At 33.7% G+C, this 22,512-nt stretch overlaps 3 protein-coding genes across 3 annotated transcripts in view; 2 read left to right on the top strand and 1 right to left on the bottom strand.

The window, feature by feature from the left end:
• LOC120333377 (uncharacterized) overlaps positions 1-6,496 on the top strand; it is a 31,691-nt gene extending 25,195 nt beyond the window's left edge. Inside the window, exons 39-45 of the mRNA XM_039400785.2 lie at positions 96-206; positions 282-410; positions 885-991; positions 1,931-2,098; positions 3,712-3,857; positions 4,132-4,238; positions 5,145-6,496. Of these exons, the coding sequence (XP_039256719.2) occupies positions 96-206; positions 282-410; positions 885-991; positions 1,931-2,098; positions 3,712-3,857; positions 4,132-4,238; positions 5,145-5,402 (1,026 nt within the window). The 3' untranslated portion in view covers positions 5,403-6,496. The remainder of the gene's footprint in view (positions 1-95; positions 207-281; positions 411-884; positions 992-1,930; positions 2,099-3,711; positions 3,858-4,131; positions 4,239-5,144) is intronic.
• LOC120333378 (large neutral amino acids transporter small subunit 2-like) lies at positions 6,384-19,641 on the bottom strand. The gene is made up of 13 exons (XM_039400786.2): positions 19,309-19,641; positions 19,002-19,059; positions 18,286-18,499; positions 18,009-18,151; positions 17,654-17,779; positions 17,110-17,221; positions 16,988-17,032; positions 16,314-16,437; positions 16,107-16,210; positions 12,791-12,887; positions 12,181-12,330; positions 10,257-10,437; positions 6,384-10,047 (listed from the first exon to the last, which is right to left on the bottom strand). Exons 1-13 carry the CDS (start codon positions 19,447-19,449, stop codon positions 9,974-9,976), a joined length of 1,569 nt encoding a protein of 522 aa, XP_039256720.1. The 5' UTR covers positions 19,450-19,641; the 3' UTR covers positions 6,384-9,973.
• A 389-nt stretch (positions 19,642-20,030) lies between these two features.
• On the top strand, positions 20,031-22,416 carry LOC120333063 (uncharacterized). Its single transcript, XM_078119185.1, has 4 exons — positions 20,031-20,534; positions 20,751-20,895; positions 21,181-21,299; positions 22,157-22,416. Exons 1-4 carry the CDS (start codon positions 20,283-20,285, stop codon positions 22,397-22,399), a joined length of 759 nt encoding a protein of 252 aa, XP_077975311.1. The 5' UTR covers positions 20,031-20,282; the 3' UTR covers positions 22,400-22,416.
• Positions 22,417-22,512: the final 96 nt, after the last annotated feature.

Here is a 22,512-nt window from a genome sequence, read left to right as displayed (position 1 = left end):
AACGTAATTAAGAAATTTATGAATTCCCATTCTTGGAGTCACGATGTGTTAATAAATCGATTAAACTTGATAATAATTATTTAATTTATTTATAGAATACCTGTCCGGGAGCTTGTGTTTCGTACGGAAGATACATGAATGACGTCATACAATCTGACGCCACGTCTGATGACGCAAAAGCCACAAGAATCAGTCCCATAGCTGCGGTAAGATATCATGACTGCTGGGCAAAATAAAACTTTAGTGAAAATAAAATAAAATGTTATTAATTGTTTTTACAGTTCTTCATACGAAATCCAACTGACGGCGAAGATGCGAGTAATTTGGCAAATACAACTGGTCTTACCAAGACGATTTCAATAACTTTTAAAAATCTCACTATTTCGACAGACGGCAATACGATCGTACAGGTAAACGCTACAAACTTATACTTTGCAATAGAACCAGTTGTTCAGTTAGTGATAATCGCTCTTTGGAAATTCGATCGTGCTAACATTATTGGGAACGAAGTGAACCTATGGGTCGTTTTGTTATTCTCCCTGGTGTTTTTCTTCTTATTATTGTAAATTTTTTTATTTAATTACAGGACCAATTTCTTTGAAATTTTCAGTGGTTAAAGATTGTATTCTTTGCTAGAAATTTATTACTTTTATTTATTTCAAAAATTCCCTTATGTTTATTGTATTTTTATTTCGTGTGCGAGGATGTCAATAAAATTAATACTTAGTTTTAGATTTGGTGGTCAGGGGAAGTTGTGAAGAGTGCGGCAACGGTAGTCTACTGTGACAGATTCGTGTCTATATATTCGAGCATCGCTCTCTTTTTTATCTATGTTAAACTTGAAAATAATTTGTTCGAAGTATTTAAAACTGATATAATTTTAGTGCCGCCATCTTGATGTCTCTGTATGGTCAACTGGAAGATGTATGGTCACCTGGGTCTCTGCAACGGAAGTATTTTGCCAGTGCAATGTACATTTCGGATATTTCTCGTAAGTTTGTTTTGATTTTTGTATATGAACGTCACTAAGGTATTCCGCTCAGAACAAGACTCAGTATACAATGTAAGGAGACACTATTTTTGGACAGGCCAGAATCTCTATGTTCGGCAGCGTCTAACAAATTTATTACACCCTGAATGACGTGACGGGGATCCGATTTGGACTTGAGATGAGTAACCGAAGATACCAACACAGTTGGGCTTAACACTTTACCGGCACCCACCAAATTCTGTATGAAACGTTCGACATCATTTTGACTAGTCTCCATCGAAAACATATCTGGCCGATCGATTGATTGAAATGCCGTTTGACCTAGCGTGTCTTTTTTTTTAAACGAGCTATGATTTCAATAACAGCTTTTGATAAAATAACGAAAAAAATTAGAAAAACTATCTTGTAAATGATTATTCATGGATTCACGAGTACAGTTCCGTAAATAAACTTCAAGATGTCGGTATAAGTCAATAATTTGCGAAGATTTACAAACAATTTCTATTATACTGGTACTTTGTAATTCGATGAAAATTTCATAAATTTTCTATACTTTTCATTGTGTTTCCAACTTTATTAGGCATAATATGGAAGTAGAGTATCTGATGATTTCTTGGAGAAAGTGCTCCTGAAGTATGAGCACCAAGATGCCGCATAACCTGATTCCTAACCTGGTACACAACCTGAGTTCAGGTTGTGCGCCTTCTGGGTGCGCATACTTCAGGAGGTCCAAAAAAGTTCTATTTCTATAAGCCTAAAAAAAACGCTGGGAATCGGCTATTTCGTTAATTATATAAAAACCAGCAAAATATGTTTGAACTATTTTCTCTTTCTTTCTTTAAACTTATTTCCAGCTATGAAATTTGTCTGTGATAATCATTCTTTGTCATATTTTATAATTAAAGCAGTATTATTAAAAACAATCATATCATACTTCAGGGTATTTGTTTATTCGAATGACACTGTCGAGTCCACCACTACAGATTCGTCTACTTCAACTCTTATCACAACTCCAGTAAGCAATGTGACATATACTACAAACACAGATACAACAAACTCTGCTGTGACTTGTAATGCACCAGCTAAATTAGCGGTAACGTGCCCAAGGTAATATTAGAAACATATTTTGAAATTGGAATTTATTTTTTAGAAACAATATTGAAGTTTAATTGAAATACCGAGCAATTAGTTAAAATTTAATAAAAATTAAAAAAAATACGGACTGCTTCGTGACATAATCATTCGTGATATATTCAAATATATGCAACTGTATTTCACTACTGCATTAGGTATTGCATTCATATATAACAAATATATTCAGAGATGACCAATACCGAATAGTTCACTATTCCGAATACATTTGAAAATTATTATTTTCGAGTATGAAAATTCGAGTGCGAATACATTGCAAAAAAACAAGTGAAAAATGTTATATATAGTGTATGAAGGAATTTGCATACAATAAACAATAACTGTTATCTACAACCTGGCTATATTACCAGGCATTTCATGTTTGCAAATTACTGCGATATATACTTTAGAATAGTAATCCTTTTATTTTTTCCTAAGTTGACGCAACCGCATGGGATACGTTAACAGAACTAAATTAATACGGCAGGACATTTTAAATAGTGGCATCGGTCATGGATTTGAATATTTAACATTTGCCGAAAAGCGGGATAAAGTATAAATTATTTTTCCGACTTCTGACAATTTCTTCGTGAGCACGAAAATACGAATCAAAAATTAATTATATTCCTGCACTTTACCACATATTTTAAGTCCGCAGATTGTCGTTGTAATTTAGGCTGGGTAATAACACTTTTAATATTTTGCTAAATACGAAAATAGGAATCAAAATTAATAATAATCGTGCAGTTTACCACACAATTGATGTCCACTGGTATTGTGACCGATTATAATTAAATTTTGATTCGTATTTTCGTACTCACGAAAAAATTGTCACAATTTGAAAAATAATTTATACTTTATCCCGCTTTTTGGCAAATAATTTTGGTATATAAAGTATGGACTTCTTATTAGGATGATTTTGTGTTGCGCAAAATATTCAAATTCACTATTTAAAATGCTCTGTCGTATTAATTTGATTCAATTAATGTAACTCAAATGTTGGTAAATCGGGCAGTTTACCACACATTTTGTGTCCACAAATTCCCGCAGTATTTCACAGTATTAATACTTTTATTTTTTGTAAATACAAAAATAGGAATAAAAAATTAATAATATCGTGCAGTTTACCAACACCGCGTTTATGGCAAAAAGTGGCTATCCTTCGGAATTATTCGAAAATCAGCCGAAAAGGTGTTCAAATACTTTGATATATATTCACTTACATTCGAATATCGATTCGTTTTGGACAACCCGAAGTCACTACGCATTGTTATAACGCAGTCGAGTGTGGACCGTCCCATGGATGCAGTTGAAGGTGCCGAACCCCCCAGGCACCCCGGATATATGGTGTGCTTCTCTTCTAGGTTTATTCCTATCGTCATGTATGGTCGGTGATTTTTGTTTAATTTTTCGTCATTTTCAGACCGCCTACATTCCCATCGCTCAATCCGGCATTTTTTATGAATGTTCCACCATCTTTTGTAATGCAAAATGGCTATGGTTATGTTTCAATTAGGGTGCTTCCAGTTAAAATGATGGCAAAATTAAGAGAAAAAAGGGTAATATTAATGTTAACTTATTTTTATCAGACAATGTTTGGATTACTGTCATAAAGAAAGCGATACATGTAAGGAGAAATGTGTTCCAATGAAATCTTGTATCTGTCCAGTAGGCGCAGAAAAATTGGGCGGCCTATGTGTGTTGAACCCAATATGCGATGACGAAGAACCGGGAAGTGAGAAAGCATTTTAATTTCTAATTTGAAACCTTTTGCAATTTTTGATTACCGATCAACAATTTAAGCCAGAAAGTTTTAAAAATTATTTCAGTTTTATTTAAAATAGTTTTGCATATTTAGTTTATGGTTCATTTCTTTTTTGATGAATGCCAAAATCGAAATTTCAAAAAAAAGATTTTTGTTCTACGGTATATAAGTTTGCCATTACATGATGGAGAAGAAATAACAGGACCAATGAAGTGTAATAATTCACATATTTACCCATTTTCAGACAATTCATTGAGTACCGCAGCCATCGTTGGACTGACTATTGCGATTATAGCTGTTTCGGTTGCTCTACTGGTTCTATTGTACTTGTACTACAAGAAATCTAAACGGGTAAGGTTTCGAGTAGAAAACATAAAATTTTGTTATTATTTCATTACCTCTACAATTCTTGAAATGACTATCGCTTGGAGACAATAAAAATATCATTTCATTTTCAACAAGTTTTCCAATAATTTAGCGGCTAATTTTCATTTATACATAAGTTGTAAAAGTTATCTATCGTTTATTTCTATACTATTTAACATTCATTACTAGCAGTGCTAAGCATTTCAAATCGAATATTCGAATCGAATAGTAAATTATTCGAATCGATTCAGACGGAAATTCCGAATCGCCGCCGTCTTGTTTTTGCTGTCCGCCAAAGGTCGAGATGGATATTATAATTGTCTTTATTGCAGCCATATTTTTACAATGCAATTTTGACATATGACTCGTTTACCTAGTTAGTAATTGCTGAAACATGTTTCTCATTCTGTTTGAAGGCTCAGCGAAATAACTGGATGATGGATTTCATGTTTTCAGTAATTAATGTGTCTGCAGGACCCACTACAGTAAATAAGTCCTACTTAATTACATGTATTCGATTCAATTCAAAAAAATATTCGATTATGAAGTCATCGGCTAATCGAAAATGCCCAGCCCTAGTTAACGCCAAGCTATTTCATTATTCATGACAACCCTCAGGTCGTCAATTTCAATCGACATAGCCGTTGACTTAAAATGTTTTAAATTTTACGTCAACAGGTATCAAGTTGTACTTAAATCAAAATGAAAAACCCCCCCTTCATAATATTAGTGGTAACTTGTGCCCTTTTGTTTCACTATACATACAATTTTCTACTTTTTATTGAGTTTTATCGACTATTCTCTGAGAAAACTATGGATATTTCTTCCAAAAGTGGCCGAAAAGTCGATTCACTGTATTTTTTCAGTAAAACCCCATTCTTTCTGCACCAGGGTCAAGTCACTCCCACAAATAGTTCAGTTGAAATTGGCGGAGATAATAGGATGAATAACCCTCCCAAATACAACGAAACAAAGTTGGGAGACGATGACAGAGGAGCATTGTTGACAAACGAAGACGCAGGCCCCAGTGGAGTCAAAAATTCTACTTTCAGACCGGAATCAGTATCCGACCCACCACCGGAGTATTCCGAAAAGCCGAAAGAGTTGGATGCCGGCGGAGTATCGGATCCGGACAGTGAAGTTGATTGAAGACTTTTAAGTTTGCCTAAACTTTCACTATACAAATATTATTACAGTTATAGCGTTCAAGACGTTTTCTGTCAGAAACATTACATATTCTTATCTTGTAACGTTAAGACTTTTTCTACTCTCGTCCTTAAGCACGAAAAGCATTATTTCCCGTTATTAAATCACTTTTTATGTATCAATTTTATTTTTATTTTAACAATCTATGTATTGGAAAACGGAGCCCGATACTGCCGCGGGGTAGACGTAATATTAATACCTCGAAAACACCTAGATGCGACAGAATTTTCTGCAGATAAAAAATTCAATCCAAGTTCCATCCGAAAATAATCAATGTTCACTAACATATGAAAACATATTGATGATAACGTGAACAATTACCACGTACACTGTTTTCTATCCTATCCACTGTCGATTCGTCATTGTGTGTGAAAGAACGAAGAGTTAGTAAAGATTTTTTTACGGTATTTCCTGCTAAGTTTCACGTTATAACTTTTTACCAACGGAATTAAATATTGCTAATATGTTTTTGTTTTCTATTCTAGATATAGATCGTTGTCGTCGATTTTATTTTTCCCTGTGTATTGTATATAATAATTTATAGTAATAAAATAACAACTAGTGGACAACAGTGTTGATTGTTGGATAAGAAGACGGCGTTGGGACTGTGAGTCAATTAACTTTCGCTTGAGAGCGGAGACACAAACGAAGATTTTTTTCACTTGTCATATCCACCTTAACTGAATCACTAATTGCGCCAAGCAGTACCGGTACAGGCACATCGGTCAAAAAATAGTGCTTTTATCTACGTATCGTTCTTCACAAAATTTGATGCCATCTGCCAGAAACTTAGCTGTTCTAGTCAGTAAACTTAGAGACTACCTTCAGAAAGAAAAATCACAAATCTGCTGCCATCATACCAGTTTATTACTCTACTACGATTCTCCACCAGATCAAAAACTCAAGTGATAAAAAACAAAAGGACTATATTATATCATACTTTAATGATACGAATCTTTAACTAACATGTACGGTTTTTATATAAATGAAGTACGATTGGGTATGGCCGGAAAAAAAAACAAAATGGTGGTGAATAAGATCATCTTAGATAAATCGTAGGTAAAACATGAGTAAATATAGCACAACATCGTGTATATAAAAACTAGAAATTATCCATTGTATATCCTACAAAAAGGACATTAAAAACAAATAATTTGAAGCGTTGCACCTTTATACAATTGTTAAAAAGATAACTAGCATGTTGCAATATTGCAAAATTTCAGTGGTCAAAATACAGTAATAGAGGAATTTTTTGAATATCCTAGTTTCACACCGCCACCTGGGACAGAAAATGGCTTATACGTCGTTTTTCAAAATCCTTTTTTCTATTATTATAGAATGGGAATCAATCTTATGATTTGTTGAATTTATTTGATAACTTTAGTAATAAGTGAACACTTTTATGCCAGAAGACAAAAATACCAGGCTGTGTGTATAGTTGTTGAGATATCTAAGAAAAATATTACTCATTACTACTATTTGAATCAGATAGGGGTTTAACATGTTATACTTAACTGTGTGCCCATCGCAGATTGTATATCTCGGGGTCAATGCCCCCTCCTCACCCAAGATTATTAAATTGGGTAGGTAATGTACAACTAGGAATACTCCTCTCAAATAATAGTTCGACGTGAAAGACGTGTCATACAAAAAAGTGAGTGATTCAATATACTGTGGATGATGAAATTCACAATATTACCCTTTCTCTATTTCTAATCCAATCGCGAGTTAGTATATAATAACAAAAATATTACGCAAGCAATAGGCAAGGCACAGTAGTTGTAAGCTATACGTAAAGCAAGCCAGATGTGTATGGTGGTCATTACTAGTAACATAAAAGAACGAACAATACCCATATAATGCACTTTTGAAGATGAAAAACTAAAAGTATCTAAAAAATGAAAAACACTTACCCTGATGTTCTAATTTTTTTACAACTTATTGCAGCTTTTGGTAAAGCATTTCAAAAAGTCAGAAATAAAATATGGCAAATTCGAATAAACAATATAATATACTGTTACCGCATACAGGAATGTGTAAAATGTCCGGATAATAGCGGATTTTTCGATACATTTTTTTTTGTCAGAATTCAATTCTTAGTCCAAGCCCAAGGAGTATAAGTTTGCATTTTAAACAGCATTCTTTCAAATTTTATTATGTGATATTGACTATAAACAATATGTTACTTATAAGGCAAGTTGTATTATAACAGTAATCATAGCTTTCCTTGGTGAGTGTTAAATTTGGTGTGAAAGGCATGCAATGAAACATCAGTGAAGGTAACATCATTTATGAAGACAACTTTAACAGTATTTCTGTATAAAGGGATGGGATACTATACATATTGATCCTTGAAGAGGTGAGCCAGTCACACTCACACATCAAAAATGGTAAATCGTCCAGATCTGGTATAGGAATAGCTATGCATAAAATTCAATGTAGTTGTATGAAGTAGCCATACTAACCATGTTGTGGGCCCAAATTACATAATCATCCTCACAAGATTTTACAATTCATTGTCTTGCCAAACAATCTTAAGAATCACATCATGAAAAAACATCCTAAGTGATTCAAGAGTCTTGCTGCACACTACCACAAATATATTTCTGTAACGTTTCGTCTGACCAAGGTCAGACTTCTTCAGACATACATAATTCAACTACAACACGAAAAGCATGTCTGAAGAAACGTTACAGAAATATATTTGTGGTAGTGTGCAGCAAGACTCTTGAATCACTTAGGATTGTTATCTTTACTCTTGCTACAGCATCCTTGCATTATACGCATACGGATCCACCGGCACAAAAACATAGAAGAAGGATAAGTAGTTAGTCTCGCAGAAACCAAATAATCAGCGCATGAAAAAACATGTAAGACTTTCTCAAGGCCAGAAACTAGCATTGCTAAACAGTATAGCATAGCAGTAAAAGTATATACATTCTTGCAAAAGCAGGTCATAGGAATAATGGCAGTTTTGGCCAAGTCATAAAAAACTGTAGTGTAAAGATATTCCCCAATGCAAAACAGTGGTCTAGCGAGACTAAACAAAAACATGTCACCATCAAGATGAATAAATTAACAATTTATCTAGCTGATGTACAGCCTTCTATTTTTTCTGTCAGATTATGATATTTTAAAACTCCAGAACCTAAATCTAGCAACCTTAAATCATAGATGAGTGAAAATAATTATATCCTAATCATACTTGGCCTAACCAAGTCTTCAACAATGATAGCATTAAACAAAATCTTAAAATCCCACCCTACCCTATATTAGCTGTTATAAGTCCCTAATGGGCATACGCTCGACTAGATAAGCTTAGAGATGGGCAAACGTATTTAAATTGACTGGAACACTCTATAATTATCTAAAATGCCCATATTCTTTTTTCGATAACATATTTGTTCAAATTCTAATCATTCCAGAGAAAAAAACTTTATATATGAAATATTTTCTACAAGATGTTTTCATGTATCCTCTCTGAACAAGGTTCTGTACAAGCAGCCCCATTTATGCTAATATGTCTAATAACAATTACCAATTTCTGGTACAGGTAATGATCACTATATGGAAAAAAACTTCAATAAAAAGGCATTGATTATACCAAACTGTTTAAAAAAACAAGTGTGTACGCTGTTGTCCAGCTTTACCAAACCATGAAGAAAAGCAGTGGAATGGATGATATCTTAACCAAAGGTATCATGATCAACCCAAGGTATCATGATCATTTACTTAATGAATTAGTATGTTCAGTTGGAAAGATTTATGGAAAATACACACTACACATATGCTATAATTGTGACTCAATACTAAATTTAAGCAATACAATGGCACAGTGGGTAATAAAACACTCAAACAGGGATTAAATTTAAGTAAACTATACAAGTACCTGTGATAAAGGTGCATTTTTGAAAAACAAGTTGACTATTGTTTAAGTATGGAGAACTATCCAAAAATAGTGAAAGTGACAGTTTATTCTTAAAAAAGGGGGAAATTTTAACAAGATTTTAACAACACAACATCTATTAAATAGGATTGTATCTGAATTTTAAAGTGTCGGGGTAGCTCGGTCATTGATTGGAATTGAGTTTTTTTTTTCACAAACACTCGAGAGTGACTCAAGTCATATAAATTGTTACCAATGAACATCTCGTGAGACTGAGTGATTGACTCGTATTCTATCTATGATTACTGGACTCCGACTACGAAATTTCTATCCAAAACGGATCTAAATGAGAATTGTGTGAAGATCTCCTTATCTAAACTTGACATTGAATTTGGTTTATCATTCAATACAAAATATATAAAGGTATAAGTCAGAAATATGGCAGAAAAAGTGCAAAAGTTCAGTGAAATATTCAAATTGAATTGAAAGCACCTTATACCCTGTTTAGCATGTTCAAGTATTTCTCTAAAATGGTATACAACTTCTTCTATGCTCGTAAAATGAAAAGTACAAATTACGGAGAATTTATGAAAAGTTCTGCTTGATATTTTTGATTATCACATTTTTTCTAGTCAGCTTTGGTGGGTTGTACGCTTTGTGGAAGAGCTATGCATGCTTTTTGCACAAACTTCGTAAGGTTTTCTGAAAAATAGAGGTAAAATATTAATTAGTATTTTGTGAAATCTGTACAAGATGAAAAATTGATTTTTAATTAGAGTTATGAAAGTTGAAAGCAGAATATTTTGATAAAATCAGTCTATATTTTGGTTTTCTTGTATTTGGCTCCAAAATACTTGAGGTTTTCACTATGTTTTTAAAAAAAAAAAAATAAAAACATAAAAATAACTCACGTTTTAGGTTAACAAACCACGCCGGATGCCTGTTTTCGAATGTTACAAAAATGAGGTATACTGGAATACCCGTCAGTGTGATAGCAGTACCAATAACGCATTCCCAGAATGCACTCACGAAGGATAAAATGAGAATAAAAGCGCAAATAATGCAGAATAAAATTGGTAGCGCAATGTTCAGCTGGAATAAAGAAAATATAAATTATGTGAGGTAAATAATATGAAGGCATTAAAGCTTAAAAAATCTTGGCGGTTGGCAAATTATTCGTTAGACACTCTTGTCATCACAGTTACAAGTGTACTCAGGTTCGATGAGAGAGGATTGTTGAACTTCTCACCGTTGTAGGGTGGTTTAAGTCAGTGGTTCCCAACCTTTCTACCCTGGCGGACCGGTAAAATTAAATTAAATGTACTCGCGGACCGGCAAAAATTGAAATGACCGGAACATAAAAGAATAACATATATATATTTGCGTAATACAATGCAATGTCGGGCACTCAATATGCATCTAGATTCTAGAGTCTAGACAAAAAAGGCACACTTGAAAACAGCTTACACGAAGAAAAACTATCAAATAATGTGCCGGCCAAAAATATTTGCGTAATGAAATGCAGTGCTGGGCACCCATTATGCGTAAGAAAGGCACACATGAAACATCTCACATAAAAAGCATGTACATGTCAAATCATGTACAAACGCAATTAACTCTAATGAAAATTTTGCTGCTGTTTAGTTTCCAATATAAGATTGCAAACGATGCCCCAAGGAAGTTTCTGCCACACGTAGCCCTGCAGCGGCGTGCAGCCAATTTCCTTGCTTCGCTTTAATTAAAGCTAGTGATGAAAATAAATATTTTTATATATAAGTAATAAAAATATAAGTAACTCGTTGAAAATACGGACAACAGTTTGATTGCTCGATTACTTAGCGATCGGTATTCGTTATCAAGAGATATCCAAAATTGTGATAGTGATTCTATTTTAAATCTGGACTGTAAAGTAGAATCGCAATTTAAATCAAGCTTTTTCATTGGGTTTATCATATTAATCCCTCTGCAGTTGATCGATGCTTCGAATGAATTTACATTACAATGACAAAGTCGTCGGTAATTTGGCACCAGGCTCACAATCCTACTTTGTCTGCTCAAGTTACTGGAAAAGATCTCAGCGGCCCATGCTTTTTTGCGCTCTTCGTGACCACCTGCCATATTATTTTACTGAAGTATTATACTTTTCTTGACTGTTTTTTGGTTTGAACAAAGAAATATTCATAACGTTTTATTTGGATGGTCATATTAATCAGGAAAAGCACGCAGAACAGAAAAAGCACGCGTGCCAGTTTAAAAAGCGAAAAGTATGATTACTCGGCGCCAAGATGTCGCAATATGACGGCGGAAGAGAAATTGCGTAATAAACCAACGCGACCTCGTCCTCGGTAAAGCGATTTAGACGGCATAAAACAACAAAATACGAAAATTTTCTCACGGACGGGCAAAAAAGCTTCGCGTACCGGCACCGGTCCGCGGACCGGCGGTTGGGAACCAATGGTTTAAGTAACCACCATTCACTGATTCCATAATATATATTGTGTTGATCTTTACACAACCGTAGTATATGTACCAGGTTAGTCCATAATTTTATTCAGATTTTCCTTATTTTAGTTCTATTACTAGTTCGACACGGTCTGTGTTAGCCCGTGAATAGCCCTTGTCCGTAGACTTCATTCCCTTCAGGCGAACAAAATTAGTTACCTCCATATTGGTAGTTTGGTACAGATACTTCTGGAGCATTCTTTACAGTAGTATACGCAATTAAACGATTTCCTGAACGATTTCTTGTTCAGAGTCTTAGTTAAAGCTGAGGCACAAATAACAGAATAAAAATGAGTTTGGAAGGATGATTACACAAGAATAACAAAAACTCACCTTGATAGGCCTGTCCAAGTCAGGAAATTTAAATCTCCAATATACTTGACCAGCGATAGCAACTCCATACCAAACCCAGTTAGCAAATCCAACGTAGTTGATCAAAGATTCGATATCACTTGTAACCAACATCAGGAGGGATAAACCAGCCTGTGAAAAAATTAATACCAGAACTTATAATAGTAACAAGCAAGTCAATAATTAACTGAAGATGAGAAGGTCTGTATGCGGTCGGTTCAGAGTGTTTATATTGATAATGGAGCCAACTCTCCAGAATTCTGATTTCTGGGAAGTCTGAGTGAAATTTTCGAAGCTGGAACTCAAGTCTTTCAATGGTGATAATTATGAGTCAAAATTTCTGACAAAGCTCGAAGCACATTAAGTTGGCATACTTAAAAGTTCTTATCATCAAAATTTAGTTTACTCGGAAATGAAAGACCCTATTTTTGGAGTTTTTTTTTTGTAACGACCTGTAATTTGGAATCAGGCTTCAATTTCTTTCAACTCAACATTTCTGGATGCAAGACATTTAAGTCACTTAATATAGTTTTTTAATAATAGTTTTCAATCAGTAGTGCATGAAAGTAGTGAAAATAATCAGCATTCTTACTGTGCATAGTAGAGCTGGCACCGGAGTGTAATTTTTAATGTTGATAAGAGCTAAGCATTCGGGCATATGTGACTGTCTTGCTCCAACGAAAAAACATCTAAAAATAAATTTTGTAATCTTAATTATTACACATTGATTAGCCTTTGCCTTGCATGGGATATACACAGATCACTGTATTTCGCTTGTTTTGCAAAATATCGTCAAATAGGACTCCAGGGGAATAGTGAAAAAAACTAGTGATGGCCTCCTAGCAACTCCATCCAACTTTAAGAACTGAGAACTTGTATTTGATTGGTGAATTAGTCGGGAAGAAAAACAATTTTTGTTCCCAACAAGAACTTGGCACATAGTTCAACTTTGCATCCAATAAATAATGCCTATTGCCTACAGCTAAATTAATGTTGTTATTGAAAATAGGTTAAATGGTTCGTGGTTTGCATTCGTTGGATTACATTTGACAAACAAAAAGTTTTTAATATCAACACAGTAGGCTATATCTTATATGATTTAAATCATTCAAAAGTAGGCAAGTTTCACATTTAGATAAAGTAAACCACAATCAATAAGAAGTGAAATACCAATATTTGAATAGATAGTTCGAAAGGTATTGAAGAAATGATGCAATATAGTATCAAACGTTTCAGTATCAAATAATGAAATATTAGAACACCAGCAAGTAGGCGTGGTTCAAACAGTGAGGTGTGTCTAGTATGTAACAACAATAAAACTGGTGTTATATATAACATATTTAAATATTCCATTCCATATTTATTGTATCGAATGAGTAGAATACACACATGAAAAATTGGAAGAAATAATCGTTTTAATCATGCCTAGAGCATTCACATAGAGATTTTTAGTAAATAAAAATGTTTGTAGTATTTACTAAGAATTTTCCAGTAAATAAAAACGTGTTAGAACTTTTTGATAAGATGTTTCTTTCAGTAATAATAATATACATTGAATGGCAGTGATTTCGCAATTCATATTTTGCAAAAGGTCATAGCCTGCAATTGTGTTGTAACATTAAGCATACCATTATCATTTATCCTCGAGGGATTTCAAATTGATATGACATGCCTTGGAGAAGATCAAAGAAATATTATAATCTGGGAATGCAAAACCAGTAGAATATTACGGTATATTGACAAATGCTGACATTTTTCCAGAAAAAATTATTCCGTTTAAACAATATGTAATTGAAGTTATTGTGTTCTGAAATTTTTCAATAGCGTTTTGCTTATTATATTATCCGTTTCTACCATTGTTTAAAAAAGTACACATAATACTAACTCCACAATCATTTTAATACTTTATTTTCAAGTACCAGATACCTACCAACTAATTTTAAAATTGACATAAATTAAAAATTTAAATAAAAACTTATAAAATATACTAGATAAAATGCATTTCCATTATGACCAATTAAAAAAATTTTATGGTACGTTTTGAGAACTGTTTATATAAGAAATTCGAAGTATATGGACAACCCAAATTTATTTCTTACACTAGTTCTGCCAGTTTAACCATTCATTTTATGGTGTTTTATTGGTTTAAGATGGATTTAGTAGTCCCTAGTAAAATGAACTTTGCGCCCACTTGATAATACCAAACAAAAACACAACTCAGTTTGTTGCATTTACAGATTAAAGATTATGGGAATTTCAAATAATAATGAAATCATACGTGATCAAATATGTACCCTATATTAAATTTAAAACGCACCTTTTAAATATTTGAAAAATATAGAGAACGGGAAGCATACATATGAACTACTCGCTACAAGTATCGGATTGTGGTGCGTAGAGAAGCAATCACGAATAGAAATATTCAAACTTAAATAGACATAAAACGTGTTAAGTGCAGCACTTCAGTAAAGTTGGGTAGCAGGGATGTCAAAAATGGATCAAACATTTCAATTCACATCATATAATATGGTATTTTCTTTATTTTAAAATGGATTTTGAATATTTTTCAAAGTGATATCTGAATTCTTCAATTAACTTTCTATCTTTTCTCGAGTGTATATATCACAGATATATAAATACCTAACCCAAATCTCCAACAGACCTGAATTGTAAGAAATGAAGATCATAGGTCCTAAGCAGGGTCTTTGTCTAACGCTCGTTAGCAATCAATATAAAAACTTCTTGAAAATAAAGATCATAGGTCCTAAGCATGGTCCTTGTATAATAATGGCCATCAATATAAAAACTTCTTAATCCGACTTAATTAGACTTGAGCACTTAATTTACAACCCAATCCATCATTTAATAGCAGACACAAACACTTAGTTGTCTGGCAATAAAATACAATGATTGCCTTGATAATCTCTTTTCACAGGAGTTATTTAGTCAAGTGTAAATAGTTAAATAGGTCAGGATTTATTAGTTTTTAGTTTTAAAGTTTAAAACTTTAATCATGGATTAGTTACTTCTAGAGTGTTGTTAATGATAAAAAAAAATCCAAAATGTGTCTTAGATTAAAAAATAATGTCTATAATGTCTAGTCTATGGTTGGCGATATGAAATTTTGTACTTTTAAGACGACAGACTATTTTTACTGTATTTTAGCAATACGATCGCATAGGAATAATTGTAATGCTGACAAACAATTTAAAAAACACAACTCAGATTTGATTGTCACTGAAAATTGATCACCACAAAAAACAGCCGAACTGCATTATTTTGACAAACAAATGCATCACTGTAAAAAACATGGGTTTGCATAATTTTTGCAAGTCGACCATTTAACCAGGCCTGTACTGATTTCGAAGAAAGACTATGTTAAATTGAATTTGACACCTTCAAATAACAAAACAAAGGTAACTATAATCTCACAATTCTAAGAAATTGACAAATAAGCAAATGATGAGACATGTATCACCATAGTGACAATTGACAAAAGAGTTTTGCAACAAACTGATTTGACATGTGAGGAGGGTGTGTCAGCAATGGTTTCTTGGGTTCTTATAGACGCTAGGCCTATATATCATAGTAAATATTTCAGAAGCAATTTCATATATACAAATTATTAAATTCAAGTATTTCACTGTTGTTCTGAACTTCTGAACAAGGATATAGAGAAGCATTGAACTACTAGTTTTACAACAACAATACATTTGTTTTGAAAGTTGTAAGCGTACCCAATTTATCACAGTTTGTATGAAAAAATGTACTTGGACAGTCTGCTCTGCTTTTAGTAACAAAGGACCTTTTCTTTTTATTCAGATTTATTAAGACACAGTAGCAACATGTTTGAAAATGTAAGTAAAAATTATTTAAATTAGATTGAAAATGAAAAATAGTTACAGTACCTGGATGATACTAGCAATGATCCGTTGACACCTCCAAATGTTGACATCGCTACAGAGATAGGAATAATCCATGCCATCACTCCTAGTAAATTGTTTCCAAGTGTCTAAATTGCAAGTTTTATTTTGATATTACAGAGTTTGAATTGAGCTCAATTATTAGGAATGTCCATCATTACAAATTTATTAATTTCAGCATACTAAACTTACCACTGCTACAGCATCAGATGCTAATAAATCGTTTGGTGACATTGCAGAAAAATACGCAACATTTGCCAAAATGTAAACAATAGTTACAAGCGGCATTGATATGAGGATAGCACGAGGAAGATTTCTGAAGAAAGTAAAACAGAAAATTTAAATTTTGACAAAAATAGAATATTTCCCAAGCCGTAATTCATGAGTCATATTGCTTTAGCACATTAAACATTAAAATTTGTCTTCGTTACCGCCCTATGAATTGGGGGCTATGATATATACCAAGGGAAAGGGAAAATTTAATATAAATGGCGGATGACAGACTTTTGTCCGCTTAACGAGTCTGTCTATGCATAAATAGTTGGTCAGTTAATTTTATACCATTTTATGAATGGAAGAAGGTGTAACTGACCAGCGGTTTCTCAACCACCATAGCAGGAATTCCAGCAATATCTCGCATATAATTATCTCCCACATGATTCAAACCTATAAAGTGTAAACAGTGGGTGCCAAGATGCTTAGCACAACGTGCCAACTACTGATATACTACCAGGCGAATAGGCAAACGGAAATGAATTTGTTCTTAAAAAGCCTCTCTAATCTGTGTTTTCAATAAAAAATAAACCGATAACATTTTAAACTTCAATTCTGAGGAAAACTATCAATATTTTATAAATGACTTATACCTGTAAGGATTGATCATCTCTTCCGTAATAAAGTTGAGATAATTCCTGAAACGAAAAATTTCAAGCAAAATTAAAAAAAAAATGTTTACACATTATTTCTTTTTAATAAAAAATAAACGAACCATCCTGCATATGCAAAGAATCCTTGATATGCCGCAATTGCAATTTTATCAGCACTGACATCCTCTTTTACCGGCAACATTGACACAGATGGATCAAGGTATTTAGCCTTACCTAGTATAGAAATAACAAATCAGCGAATTAAAATCAGCAAACCATTGAATGGTTACAACTTACAAATCAGCAGGATAGAATCATGTGGGGAATGATTATGTGCAAGAGGAATGTTGTACTCCTCAATGTCATGTGGTGGGTCACGTAACTGCTGGCCGACAGCTTCTAGTCAACTATTATCACACCAGACAAGAGACAGGGGTAGGTCCTCAGGATAAATATGAAAATCTTATCCTATAAATGTCATAATTATTTGCAAATGGAAAAATTTGATATAAAAATGATTTACGATTATCCGTATTCTTGAAATACCCCTTTCCAAACTTTATTCAACTTGACTTGGGAATCGTAATATCAGCGATGATTTCAATGCCTATATCTGTCATAGAAGTCTATAAGTTAAGAAAAAAAGCAGCAAGCAAACCATCTTACCTCTAAATATCTGTACAAATCCACAAATTATAATAAGAATCAGAGCACCGAGTTTAGCAAAAGTAAAAATATCTTGAACACGTGTTGCCCACTTCACACTTTTACAGTTTACCCATGTTAAAATACCTGAAAAATATACATATGGTTATTAATATAAGGTTAGATACATTGAGTTGAAGTCTTGATTAGTTCAACCCGAGCTCACCTCGTCACTTGTGGGGGGGAATGAAAAATTTCAAAATAGGTTGGGGGGGAATGAAAAATTTCAAAATAAGCAAAAGAGGGAATTTGTTAAAAAAAATTGGGAAAACTCCAAAATAAAGATTTGCATACTTTCACACAAAATAATACTTACAAATGCATATTGCCGCTAATAATCTGACAGCTGACTCTGGAGCTGCACATGTTTCAAAAAATGGAAAAACCGCGTATTTTGCAAAGGTCAACGCAATGATTGCTTGATTAGTTGGATAGATAATCAACACTGCAATCCATAATCTAAAAATAGTATAATAAAGATGTTTATACACTTTTGCTCTGAAAAAGGTACTGTATAAGCAGCCACTGTTACGTAAGAAGTTTAAAGTATTCTGGAAGAACCTGAATCTTAAAGTCTATTAAATTAAACCTACCTTAGAAATGCTAGAAGTGATCCAAAAATTTTTAATATATATGCGTAGTCTCCACCAGATTCTAGAATAGTTGTTCCGAGTTCAGCATAACAAAGTGCCCCAATTGTAGATAATATACCACACATTGTCCATACAATAAGTGATAACCCAACAGAACCAGTGTTCTCCAAAACACCTTTTGGTGACACAAATATACCAGATCCAATGATATTACCTGAAAATGTAAGCTTTTGATAAGAATGCATTTAAAAATGATGATGAAGTAAACTGAGCTTCATTTAGAAATATTGTTTTTATTTCACAATACATAAAAATATCAATTCCACTTTAAAATCAATACACATGCTAAATGAAACTCGCAAAAATAAGTGTAGCAAAGTTGCTTTTGATTCACATAGAATTGTAGAATAGTCATTTATATTCTTCCTACAGCACCCTTTCATTACACGCATAAGCATCCACCATGACAAACAGACAATAGAAGTTTCAGGGTTAGTCCCGATATATAACACCGAACTAATAAATTGTGTTTATATTATAAAGATTTTTTTATTAGTAACTGAGTTTTCAAATATTGCTCCCAAAATATTACTTTCATATTTCATTTTTATTTGAGCCGTAATATATATAAACTTTAAATGAATGACAAATGTATATTCTTATGTCCATATAATAATATATAAAGTTATAAATGGATATTGTGTGAGCTTTCTTACCTACGATTATTCCAACGCCATTCATAACTGTGATAGTGCGCTTCAATCTCACTTCATCCTGTGAATAATGATATATTACTGTGTTAAAGTCAGTAGTCTGCACAGACCATATTCAGATATTACCTATTACCTAAATTTTTAAATGATATACTGAAATGCTATCAGATATCTATGCATATGGAATGATAACTTTGCACATAGCACAACACCAAGCAGGGAATAGATGAAGTCCAACAAAGTAAAAAATACAATCTCTAACTACGAAACTAAAAAGAACAATGCAGTGATGTATTTGAATGTTCCCAACCTGATCAAGAACATCCACGTCTTGATTATCCTGATGTTGGTCATGATTTTTATCCTTTGTTTTCAATTCAACAGCTGGAAGACTGTCTTCATTTTTCAATAAGTTGTCTCCAGATGCATTTGTATCGTTCAGTGCCGCCATTACACTTGTTCTTTATGGGATAGTTGAGTATTTAGGTTTCACTCAAATTAGTAGATAAACTAGCCTAGCGCATGGAAACAAAAATGAATCGAAATTCTTGCCACTGTAATAGACTTGCTTTATTACGTGAATCGAGAACTTCCTCGTTACGACGAGTAAATAAACGAACGCCAGTCAAAACAGCAAAATACTACGACATTTCTCGCACGCAGTCCAATATATACCCTCGGGCGGAACGACTCGCCTAAACAATAAATATTCTACGATGTATCTCAATCGATGAAGCTTGTTCGTGCATTATTTACACTTACGGAATCGAAACAAGTTTGGGCCACGCATTTTATATCAATTGGCGTAGTAACCGGACGTTATAATGCGTAACAGATACTTTGCTTATAAAATATTGCGTCACACAATGAAGCCGGAGACGCAACACGAAACAATTTCCATGAATGGGACGACAAGTGCCACGTGAAACGACTATGGTCTTCCTCCGCTAGCGTTATGTACGGTAATTTATTAAAAGCTTAGTCAAAAATTCTTGGCTGATTATCACATAACTAACCCAATGAATACCAGTTGTGTACAAAGCCATTTTTACAATCTTGTAAAAATTCTTCCTGTCCTAATTCCCAGGCACCAAGTATTGAATTAGTGACCTACTAAACGACAAATAAAATTATAATAAATCGATGAAATACCGTGGACGAAAGGACCATTGCCGCATTCATGGCCAGGTATTTACTATTTATACAATTCTCCCAAACTGTTTACCAAATGTCTGCACAAGATTACACCGTCGAAGGCAATTTTGATCGTTTCACTCGACCATCATGAAGGTCCTGATCGTAGGGTTCCTGAAAACTGGAACCAAAACTATGTGTGAGGCATTGAGGCTACTTGATTACAAGGTGTCATACCATGGCAGAGATTTCAGTGAATTATATGAACATTGGAATAAGTTCTTAGACGGAGAAGGCCGACCTGAAGACCTGCGGAAAATGTTTGAAGGCTTCGATACTCTCAGTGATATTCTTGCAATGGCTTATTGGAAAGAGTTTTTGGTTGCATTTCCAAATATAAAGGTGAATGCAACGACTAACATACCGGGTAAATGTTAACGTATATCGAGTGAAATATTTTATTCAGTTGCCTGCTGCCCCGGCGATTAAAAACCATGGATATTCTGTTCTGTTGTAATCCGTGAATATAGAAAGCAATTAAGTCAATACTAGCCATCGCTTCTGCAGTTTAGTGAAAACTGAAAATGTAGCCTAACTGAAAGTGTGATTTGATTTCAGCTCATTCTCACGATGCGTGAGCGAGAAAGCTGGGTGAAATCCTACATAAATCAGCTGACAAAATACAACCAATCGGCATTAGGTTTCCCTCTGTCCATATTTTCACCAACAGCCAGGCGCTGGTGGGACTTTCACTGCAGACCACGTAAGTTCAATTTGTTTATTAAACACTCCAGATATAGTGCATGCTGTTTACTTTTGTGAGAGCTGAACAACGCTTTATCTATTCTACACAATTCTCTTTTCTTCAGTCGCAGGCTAGAAATAAAAGAAAAGTTATAATGATCCAAAAATTGAACCTGAGCTCCATTTTATTATTCCATTTTTTATTGACTATAATGTCAAATCACCCATTTATAGGAAACTATGAAAAGTATTTCACTGATACCTAATGTGCTATTCCGACCGGTGTAAATATTTATTTTTGCAGTAGCCAAAGTTTGTAAACTACCCGCTGCGAAGCGTTTTTCATTAAGGAAATGCTTTCCTATTGACAACGAAGAAACATGTTTGAAATTTTATGACGAATACAATGACGACGTTATAAAAGTAAGTCATATTCTTTTAGTTTTGGGTTCCCGTGATTTATTCTTTGTTGTCCCGATGGTCGTCTAGCAGCTAGCTGTTGAAGAGTTGGATTAGCCGTGTTGGACTGTTGGTGTCGCAATTCGCAAGTTACACATCTCGGATTCACCATCACTCACCCCGGAGATAATAAAGTGGGTAGGCAATGCCGAACCGAAAAGATTTCTGTCTTTTCAAAAATAGTAGAATAGCTCCTGCTGGGTAAAAATGTAGGTATCATTCGTTTATATACGATCAGGGCGATGATAGGCCCTAGGCTACGTCATTTGTGAGTCTACTCTTATTATTAGGATGAAAACTTTTCAATTTCAATATATTTTGTTCTTAATCTCAAATTTGGACAAATTCATTTATTCGAGCCTATTTCAATTTTTTATTCTTATGAACGAAAAATGTTTGAGACAAGAATTATTAACGTGATTAAAAAATTGAGCGAATATCAGTTTTCTAAATTTTAACTGGTTGTATTCTGGAAAAGACCTTTAACATTAAAATGGAAATCCGATCCTGTATATGGCAAATGTAATCAATTCGCCATCGCGTTGTCTTTAGAGGATTTCGGTGTATGTTTCAGAAATCAAAAAAGCTTGTCCGTGCAAAAAAATAGTTGCTCGTGCTTTAAGAGCAGATGTTTTGAGAGAGAAGTGTTTGTAGGAAAGACCAACTAGTTATTAAAAAAAAAAAAAAAAAACTAGGAGAAAACACCCCAAAAACAAGCATCAGCAATAATAAAGCACGTGAGGATATTTTACGGCACCATATAAGATATATCTTCAAACATACATGAATATAATGTTTATGGAAATTTCTACATTTCACAGAATGCACCCAAGGATCGTCTATTCATATATAACGTAGAAGGCGGATTGTGCGAATTTCTCAACGAGGACATTCCAAATTATCCGTTTCCACATATGAACAAAAACGGGGAGATAACTGAACGAAGGCTGAAATACGATGCGTACATAAAAGATATGTACACTGAAATGTATATCGTTTTTACTTTATTAGCAGCATTCATTTCCCTCTTCGTTTTATGGTACAGGCCTCTCACGGTAATATAATACAGACCAGTATGGAAGTTACGGACAAATGCTCTTTAAACGTTTGATGACTGGCGCTTTATTGTATTGAAGTTACGCTAAAATGTTATTTAAACATTCAGCGACTGACACTA

This window comes from Styela clava, chromosome 13 (genome assembly GCF_964204865.1).
Source record: "Styela clava chromosome 13, kaStyClav1.hap1.2, whole genome shotgun sequence".
Taxonomy (NCBI): Eukaryota; Metazoa; Chordata; class Ascidiacea; order Stolidobranchia; family Styelidae; genus Styela; species Styela clava.
This window is presented reverse-complemented; position numbering and strand designations above follow the sequence as displayed.